The sequence below is a fragment of the Asterias rubens genome, chromosome 10, assembly GCF_902459465.1.
Source record: "Asterias rubens chromosome 10, eAstRub1.3, whole genome shotgun sequence".
NCBI lineage: Eukaryota > Metazoa > Echinodermata > Asteroidea > Forcipulatida > Asteriidae > Asterias > Asterias rubens.
Window position 1 is genome coordinate 13,713,873 of NC_047071.1, and position 10,632 is coordinate 13,724,504.

The window sequence follows — 10,632 nt, forward strand, 5'->3', positions numbered from 1 at the left end:
TTTTACAAACCAAATTACTTAGAAGTGGAATGTTTCTTAAAATGCCCTACTAGTACACTCTTAAAGCCATTGGACACTTTCGGTGAACAGTATTGTCCAAGTCCCACACTTCGTGTATCACAACTTATATATAAAACAACAAACCTGTGAAAATTTAGGCTCAATCGGTCATCGGAGTCGGGAGAAAATAACGGGAAAACCCACTCTTGTTTCCGCGCGTTTCGCCGTGTCATGACATGTGTTTAAAATAAATCCGTAATTCTCACTAACGCGAATTTACATTGTTTTACCGTTTTCTCAAAAAGTAAAGCATTTCATGGACTAATATTTCAAGAAAAGTCTTTCACCATTACCTTCTGTAAACCCTGTAAATTATTTGTAAGTCTGTGAACTTTTTTTTTTCTTTCCTGTACATAAAGGGTCCAATGGCTTTAAAAGCTGCTGTAGGCGTCTAAACCAAACGTATTATTGCCATAATTTTTAAAAGGTGATCACCAAAATTATGTACCGTCCCTTTTAATGTCTTTTACAATCTGTCTTCTTCAGTAATTTATTTTTATATAATATATATTTGGTTTGCGGTAACACCATGTGTATCTACTTGCCAGGTAGAGTTTGTTCTTAGAGAACTGTCTTGCTTTATTCTACTATCGCGGAGTAGATTTATCTGATGTTCAGGGGACTTCTCAGTTCTAAAAAGACCTGTCCTGCTTTTTAACTACTACCCGGGTGGAAGGTATAGCAATTGGCTGTTACTACTCTTTTAGCTTATAGGATCGTAATTAACTGTACTACCGCAGAGTCAGTTCTTGAATTGGTCTCAACGTTACTTTTACTTTACATTTTTACATGTAAATTCATAAATAAACGAAGACATTATGAAGACAGGTACATGTATCATTGATTCAACATGCTTAGAAAGACATTGTAATGTAACGTATCAGATTACCATGCAAGTCTGAAAGGTTAACATTTAGTTGTGCTATAACATGTAGGGAACAATCAAGAATGGTTCTGTACATACCAGGCATGCAACTGCCCGTTGAAAAAAAAATGAGGAAAATTTTCAAAGGCACAACGCAAGTGCGGAGCCGAAATGCCATGGGACATGATACCCACAATGGTACCCTAGAAAATGTTGAGGTTTATTATGCTCTTAGGTGCATTTTAAGCATGTACTAGGCTTATTTTACATGATTGTAGTTGTACACTGTTAATGCCAGGCATATATTAGGCTAAAAAAAAATAATAAAAGGTTTTGTTTTGGTTTTTTTTTTTTCACGTTTAAAAAGCAAAACAAAAACGCGGAAGAGTTGCATGCCTGACATACATGTGTATGTGACATGGTATTTTTCCTGGAGACCTAAATAAACTCATTTCCTTGTTCCACATCAGAACCTTCATTACAAGAGCATAAAGGGAGAACAAAACAAACAACTCACTGGGAAACAAACAAGAGTACACAAAATAGGTACCCAACCCACATCTATATTACATATTTTGCAGCAACATTAAACCAACCATGGAACCGTACCATTTCTATAGAGCTAGGTATTGAGTTACCCAATATGTAATAGCGTGACATTAATGTCGATTTTTTTTGTTCAAGGTTTCTCCCTTGCCTGTACTTGTACAGTACAAGATGTGATAAATATAAATACCTAAAAGAAATGTACAACTTCATGTTGAAACATTATAAGGCCTGGGCTTAAATAGTCGCGACTATGATACTAGTCACAGCTAATTTCAAATTCCCTCGATGCATTGCGGTATATTGGCAGCAGGTGCAATATAGTTAAAATAAACACTGAACCGACTGAAGGATTGTGGCACTGATGTCTAATTGTGTTTTGTAAGGAAGCTATGTTGTGCATAGTCGTGAGCAACACAAATGTTTTACCAAACAGGTAGTTGAGACTTTTTTTGTAGTAGTCGCGACTAATTTTGTAGTAGAGACGTAGCAGCACGATTAGCCGAGTACTTGAAAAACGGTAGTCACGAATCAACTAAGTAACCAATAGTCGCGACTTTGACACTAGTCACCTGGGCTTAAACAGTATGCTAGGAAAGCTATTCATTCACAAAAGATTAAATGCAAATTGGTCTCATTACTCACTGGCAGAGGACAGAGTTTTCCGTTGACTTTTACACACACACTGGAAGGGAATTTATCATCCTGGTCACAGCTTGTTTCTGCAAGACAAAACCTACAAGGAAAACACAAACCATCAGATATACATGTGTAGCCATAGATAAACAAGCAGGTTAAAGGGAAGGTATACCTTGCCTTTTTTGTACCTTCCAAGCGACAGTTCAAAAGTTATCAAAATCATATTAACCCAAAAGGAAACCGTTAGCAGGACAGACCTGTATGCATACGCTTGGTGATCACTCTTAAAAACTTACTTGGGTAGACGTACAGCGGCTTTCGATAGTATACAGCATTTAACTAACCAGTGAAAACTTCATTTCCAAATGTGGAAAGGTTTGTGAGATTTCGCCATAAATCCGGAGCGGTTATGTCCACGCAGGGAGAATAATCCGTAACTTGGAAAACACAATCTGAAAATGTATCTCACCTGACAGAAATGTTTCTCAGATTGAAAATTTGGGGATAAAAACTGATATATTTGTTCATATAACCACATTACTTGTAAGTGAAACGATAAAGTGGCTGTAATTCCAACTAAGCAAGTTTTTATTGTAATTAATTTTTAGGAGTGATTACCAAACAAACACATTGCACCTTCCCTTTAAAATGCGATTTTTTGTGTAGCTCTGATCGTCAAGGTTACCATTGACTTGGAAAAACATATTCTTGTTTCTAAATGTACACTGCTGTCAAGATGATTGCTCAGCAATCTTCTCTGATTTAAGCAAAAAATGAGAGGGGCACCACCAGTCACAACAATGTAAACTAAATGTAATTTAAAAGTAATAATTTGTCTGTGCCTAGCGAGTTCTTGTGCGTACAGGCTTTATGAAATTGAGAACAGGTTCTTGAAAATAAATTACATTGTGTTCTCCAGTGCCTTATCCTCCCACACAATACATGAACACCCACAGCCTACCGCAAAACAGTCTGTACGATATAAAACACACTACCTTCTTCCCATACACGATGGCCCAATAACATGTTATTACTGTATAGACCAAAATGTACATAAATGTACAGAACTACATAACAGGAAGACGAAATGCTTGAAATCAACAAGTACATACTTTAAATTATTCTTAAAAGGAAGGTACACTATTTGTAATTGTCAAAAACCAGTCTTCTCACTTGGTGTATCTCAACATATTATGCATAAAATAACAAGCCTGCAAAAATGTTATCGAAATTGGTCATCGAAGTTGCGAAAAAAATGATGAATTTGTGTGCTTTCAGATACACAAAAGACTTCTGGTCTTTTATTATTTTAGTGAGAAATTACCTCTTTCTCAAAATCTATGCTACTTCAGAGGGAGCCGTTTCTCACAATGTTTTATACTACTATGTATCAACAGCTCTCCAATGCTCATTACCAAGTCAGTTTTTAAGTTAATATTTGTTTTGAGTAATTACCAAACATGTACCTTCCCTTTAAAGGCAGTGGACACTATTGGTAGTTATCAAACACTAGTCTTCACCGTTGGTGTATCTCAACATATGTATACAATAACAAACCTGTGAAAATTTGAGCTCAATCCGCATCGAACTTGCGAGATAACAATGAAAGAAAATAAACACCCTTGTCACACGAAGTTGTGTGCGTTTAGATGGTTGATTTCGAGACCTCAAGTTCTAAATCTGAGGTCTCAAAATCAAAATTGTGGAAAATTACTTCTTTCTCGAAAACTATGGCACTTCAGAGGGAGCTGTTTCTCACAATGTTTTATACCATCAACCTCTCCCCATTACTCGCCATCAAAAAAGGTTTTATGCTAATAATTATTTTGAGTAATTACCAATAGTGTCCACTGCCTTTAACAGACAGGAATATACAACCTGTAATCATCAACTTTCAACATTACATGCATGCAGATTTCTGGCAGGAATAACTTTTCTAACTTGTCTTTAAAAAAAACTATGCTAATTTGAGAATGACAATTAAGGACAAGCATATTTTAAGACACTGGACACAATTCGCAATTGTCCAAAACCAGCCTTCTCACTTGGTGTATCTCAACATGCATAAAATAACAATCCTGTGAAAATTTGAGCTCAATTGGTCGTCGTAGATGTGGGTAACAATGAAACAAAAAACACCCTTGTCACACGAAGTTGTGTGCTTTCAGATGTTTGATTTTGAGACCTCAAAATCTAATTCTGAGGTCTCAAAATCAAATTCGTGGAAAATTACTTCTTTCTCGAAAACTATGACACTTCAGAGGGAGCCGTTTCTCACAATGTTTTATATTATCAACATCTCCCCATCACTCGTTACCAAGTACTAATAATTATTTTGAGTAATTACCAATAGTGTCCACTGCCTTTAACAGTCTGTCCATCACTTCCATTCACTACGGAAACTCCCAAATCATAGTCAATTAAGGAAGAGGCGTGTGTAAATAGTTTACCTTAATTGCACTTGTGCTCTTTGCTCTATTATCTGTTGCGTCTGTGCGGGGGTGAAGTGGAAAAACACCGTTCTGTGTACCTCTCGGAATTTGTTTCCAACTGGCGGCACTGAAAAGAATAAAAATTTAAATGGTTAAGCTGTTGTTCCAGAAACTAGAAGCTATTTAACCAAGTTATAATAATATTAATAATAATAGTTATAATAATGGCAACTTTTAATGTGCTGGTATCTGTCGTAAGCGGCGCTCATGGCACTGCTCTATAAAAAAAATAAAAAAATAAAAAAAAAAAGCAATGAAGGTAGCATTGTTCATAATTGATTAATTTATGTAGGTGAGGTTTAAACTGTTTCACCACATTGTTTTGTTTGCGTTAAATTCTACCAAACATAAACGAAAACAGAACTTAGTTTGAATCGTATAGAATCTACATACATGTACACACCTAAAAATACACTTTTCATAGAAGCAGAAAGGTTTCCCCTTTTTTGATGAACCTGTACTTAGATATTGCTAGTGCCATAGCACAGCATAAATTATGTATCAAACCCTCATAGTCTCAAACATTTTCCAGCAAGTTGCACAACCATTTTGAAACCATTCAGCTGCACAGAAGATACAGTGGCACAAATGCACACAAAACTACATTGTACATCTCGCATCCAGTACAATTTCGTATTTCTACCGTATCATATTGCAGGCCCCAATCTATTATTAAAACCTACGTAGATGCATGCATGTACATGTACGATACTGAATAGACACACAGTAGAAGGGTTTCTAATGTCAAAAAAAAACTTAATTTATGAGTACATTTTGAAATTAGTACCTGCAGAATTCACAATTTAATAATGGTTTTTAATGCCTGGTCTACCGTATTTACACAAATAAATATTTTGAGTATACCAATAGTGTCCACTGCCTTTAATAACCACATCTTGTGTTTTGCTGTTCGTTTTTGAAAAGACAAGGACACCAAGGAAATTGAGAAGAAAAACAAAAACAGTTAATTAAATATTAATTGTGCCAGGAAGTTTTCTGGTCTTGCAAAAACAACCATGGTAGACATTTTGAGGAAACAAAAAAACTGAGGTCTTGTGGAGATTTATTCCCAATTTAAAGGGAAGGTACACGTTTGGTAAATACTCAAAACAAATATTAACTTAAAAACTGACTTGGTAACGAGCATTGGGGAGCTGTTGGTAGTATAAAACATTGTGGGAAACAACTCCCTCTGAAGTAACGTAGTTTTTGAGAAAGAGGTAATTTCTCACTAAAATAATAAAAGACTTCTAGCTAAAAGTCTTTTATTCCTATCTAAAAGCACACAAATTCGTCCAACAAGGGTGTTTTTTCTTTCATCATTGCTCGCAACTCCGATGACCAATTGTGCTCAAATTTTCACAGGCTTGTTATTTTATGCTTATGATGGGATACACCAAGTGAGGACACTGGTCTTTGACAATTACCAAATGTGTACCTTCCCTCTAAGCCCTGAAAAAAAGAAAGCAAACCCCTCCCATTATCACTAAAACAATAAACTTGAACCTTTGACCTACATAGAAACTAACTCATATCCATACACACATTCTTAAGACCTTCTTATTTACAAACCGAGGTGCTATTTTCACAAGTAGATGCCATACTCACCCATAACCTCTATACATTATTAAGTTACTCTCACCACAAAGTAATTTGACATGTACAGATGCATGAGATACGATGTAGGATGTACATAAAAATGTACATGGTGTGCAAAAGAATTCTCAAACACAGTCAGGAATAGTTGCCATTTGATGTTTGATTCATTTTGGCATTTCATGCTACATGAACATGAAGTATCTCTATTAAAAAACAACAATCATAATCAAGGGCTCGAAATAAACAGTTAGACTGCAGGCCCAACCCTAAGCCAGTAATATTTAGCATCAGCTAGTTTACATACATGTAATACATACGTACCACATACACTACCATCATCACCTTTTCTTCGGAATTAAAATAATAAAACAAATCACCTCAATGAACAGACTGATTACAATGAACCAAAAGTACATACATTTTCTTCACCCAGTAAATGGGTACCTTCGAGGGAAGATGTTGATACTGTGTTTGAAAAACAAAAACATGAAGCGTACAGCAGCCCGGGGCTGTAAACTCCCCTGAGAGCTGAGACAGATTTAATATGGAATGTTATGGGGCCAGGCACTAAAGTTTTAAGCGCACTGATACATTGTAATGATAATATTTGTAATTAGAATAACTACAAAAACCAATGTAGTAATATATTATTGATCTACATGTATACAAGTACACAAGTATGGTAAACGAACAATGAACACGTGTGTAATACTTGTAGTACTTGTATAGACTGCCGAGTACTGTATGCTGGTTGACTATAAGCTTCACGACAAAATAAATTAAAGCAGAAAATAAAACATGTCATTTGTATAAAAACATTGGAGGAGATGAATGCATTATTTCCCTTGTGAACAAGACCTTTAAATGAAAATTAAATCATGATGAAGTATCAGATGCCAAACAGAACGATGTTACAAAAGTGTAATGTATTCACAGTGTTTTCAACAAAACTGAGAACTTCACTTTGGGTTGAACAAAGAAAACTTGGCTAGAGAGGGAATTGAACCAACGACCACCTCCGGATAAACATAATTGGCGCTCTACCAATTGAGCTATCTAAGAAAACTGGGTGTGAAAGTTTGATCATTTTCTTCCATTCATACTACTGTACGTAAGTCATTATAGGATATTAATTTTGGTTTTTACCCATACACCGATGTGTGTTAGCACTGTATACTCAGTACTTTCTAGAGTCCTGTGAAAAAATATCACAGGCATGTTACTCGGGTGGGATTCGAACCCACGACCCTTGCAATTCTAGAGCAGTGTCTTGCCAACTAGACTACCGGGGTTGCCCGGTAGCTAGAGGCAGTTCGAATCCTAAGTTTCGGCAGCGGGTACCACAACGATATAATAGGGTGTTAAATTATGCATGAACAAAACCATTGTACACACAGCTAGTGAGTAGCTTTATGTAATCCTTACATACATACCGACTTTGTCATCCATGTACACTTTTAACATTTTCATCTCTTATGGCTGAGACAAAAGTGAAAGGTAATTGATTCTTATCTTAAAATTTTAAAGTGAAACTTGCCTTTTTCCTGTTTAACTACTATCCTTACTGGCCAGAATTAAGTTTTAGAATTTCCGGAAAATATTTATTTGTTCATCGTCATAATGAAACCGCGTCTTAACCAAGCAGACAACAAACTGTCTCCTACATGTGATTTTTTTTTTTTTTTTCAGGAAATAGGGCCTACTGGGTTTGTAAGATGAACCCAAGTATAAGGCCAAGTGAAAAAAGAAATATGTTTAGCGTCCGGTTTTCTCAAAAAAAGGAAGGAGGGGCTTTTTATTTTTTATTTGTTATTTAAAGATGGCCGCCATTCTTTTTAAAATGTCAAATATCCATTGTTTTTTCTACTGCTCAAACACACAATACATAAATGAAACATTTTGGTCAAGACATTCAGACTAGACATCAGATTGTTTTAGCTGAGATCGTTTAAAATAACCCTTTTTCAAAACAAAACAAAATCACTAATTTTTTTTTTTTTTAAATGTGCATAAAAAAATAAAATAAAAAAGGAGGCGGCCTGTAAAAAGACCACAATCAAAAACGAGTTTTAAAAACAAGCAATAATGGCATTTTTTCTTCTATGTGTAAGTTTACTTCCACACTCAATATAATTGACAGATATTTATCGAACTCATATATTGACAACATTTTCACAAAGATATGAGGACATGTAGCCTATTTTCCATTTGAAAAACAAAAGGCAAATGTACTAGGTTACAGTCATAGTTTAGTGGCCCGACACTAAAGTCACTGGTCCAGTAAGGGTTGGGACATGCATGTTGTAGTAGGCTAAACTATGAGACCATACATTGTATAGCGCCCTCTACTTTTCCTATTACAAGTGTTCTATATTAAAACACCTCGTATGAGGGTCGTTGTTTACCATAGCCATATTGGATAACTTTTTGCATGGCGCCCCCACTTTATCACTAATTTTTACAAAAAGGGATTCTCATTGAGGTAAATTCGATACTATATTATTTCATATCGAATGAAAAAGTGCTGGCGTGATACAGAGACTTTTCCGCCATTTTGTAGGACTCTTTTCTTTGTGTCTTCCAAATATATCACACATCATAAATAATAATGTCATTGAATAATTGATCTTTTCAACTTACTCAATCCTGTAGGTTTGACAAGCTCCCCTAGTACATCGTAAAACGGCAACAATTTCAACTTCACGTCGGGATGAAACGGCTGGGGCTGACACGATCCCCCTAAGAGTTCATGTGGGACATTCTGATGAATATTCATAGTCCCTGGGTAGGATGGAAGTGGAGGGTTACTTGATGAACTACTGTGGTGACTGGTGCCTGTGGTACTATTACTACATGTACTGCCCGACCCGGACCCTTCTGACATACCCGGCATGAATTGGGGTGGGTTGATCAGTCTTCTGGGGAACCTCCTGCGATACAACTCTCGGATTTTGATCTGGACGGAGGTGCTGCAGCCACTCTTAAGTAGAGTCAAGCCACGGGTTTGTAGTTCGTGCTTGCGACCGCTCTTATTTCTTCCCGCATAGCCAAGGAGCACTTGGAGTTCTGAAACCCTAAAACTCATCACCATATGCTGCAACGGAAAGGAAATACTTTGATTAGCAATCAAACAATTCTTGAACTTTGTCACCAGTCTCATTTTTAAAGGAATGCTATAAACAATAATCGAGTACAGCTTTTTTAATTTAATAAACAATGTGTAGAAACCTTTTCTTTGTTGGTTCTCTGACTATAGTCACGAAAGATTAGTGTCTCCATTTGTTGAGGTGTGTAATTTTTTTTAAAAGACTTTGTTATTACTTGTAGCTGGAAATACACAAGTACATGAATCATGGTGAAAGAGACTAATCCCCAAAATGATTTCTTGGGGAAACAACAATTGACAATCACTCAAATGAAAATAGGACAACATTATTTTCTAAGGTATAATAAAAAATGCTCCGCTTGCAGTTGCTGAATTGAAATTCACAGATCATTCATTCTGATTTGTGGCAGGCCTTGAAACAAACAAGGAATTTTGCGTTACCAAATGCTGTGATTGTAAATATTTTGCGTTTTTTTTTTACAATCTAAAATAAACAAAAAGGTCAGAGTTGGATGGATGGTTACACTTACACGGTAACCGCTACAAAATGCAAGAGTAGCTAGGCTAAGTAAAACAAGGTGTTAAGTTTTGGGTTACCCGACCGACCCTAATCTTTTTATTCGGCTTAAGATGAAAAGGAAATTCAGCCGGACAAAGGGAAACAGAAATAATTTTTGAAAAGTTTCCCTGTCCTGCTGCCAGTGCCAAAATTTTTCGATTGTTATGAAAAAAATAGTATCTAATTTAGTAATACTGTATAAAACTAATTTCAAAATATTGTTTACTTTGTCTCTTCGTAAAAAATTGTGAAAAAGAGGTGGCAGAATTAAAGAATACGGAAAGTTTTCCTTTCACTACACCCATTCATTGATGATTTTGAGCATGGAGGATTGAGCATGTTGTGAATGCAATTAACTGCGTACACTGTCCCCCTATGCAGTATGCACTATGCAGTGTGTGTGTGTGTTTAGAAAATTGACGTTCTCACAACAGAAATCAGAAGACACATTCTTCGAGTCTGCTCTCAAAATTAAACAGATAATTTCTTGACAAAAATAAACCAGTAATAAATAGTATGACTGATACCACACACAGTTTAACATTTTAAGCTAAGTTTTATCACCTTTAAATCATCAAATTCCGCCATATCGGGGCGCTGTCGACGACATTTGTGTAGATTGAAGGTCCATTCACGGTTTTTTTCCTTCCGATGGAACCAACTGCGCTTGCGCAAGTGTTACCTCTTTCAATTAATTTGCAAATTAAAATATTATTTTCAATACACTTTATTGTAAATAATAATTATTTTCTTCACAAACACTTAG

At 35.8% G+C, this 10,632-nt stretch overlaps 1 protein-coding gene across 1 annotated transcript in view; it reads right to left on the minus strand.

Annotated features, from left to right (window-relative positions):
* The window catches only part of LOC117295426 (E3 SUMO-protein ligase PIAS2-like), a 28,650-nt gene extending 18,146 nt beyond the window's left edge, over window positions 1–10,504 (minus strand). The window contains exons 1-4 of the mRNA XM_033778078.1: window positions 10,431–10,504; window positions 8,842–9,295; window positions 4,561–4,669; window positions 2,117–2,207 (exon numbers count right to left, since the gene is read on the minus strand). Of these exons, the coding sequence (XP_033633969.1) occupies window positions 2,117–2,207; window positions 4,561–4,669; window positions 8,842–9,295; window positions 10,431–10,454 (678 nt within the window). The 5' untranslated portion in view covers window positions 10,455–10,504. The remainder of the gene's footprint in view (window positions 1–2,116; window positions 2,208–4,560; window positions 4,670–8,841; window positions 9,296–10,430) is intronic.
* Window positions 10,505–10,632: the final 128 nt, after the last annotated feature.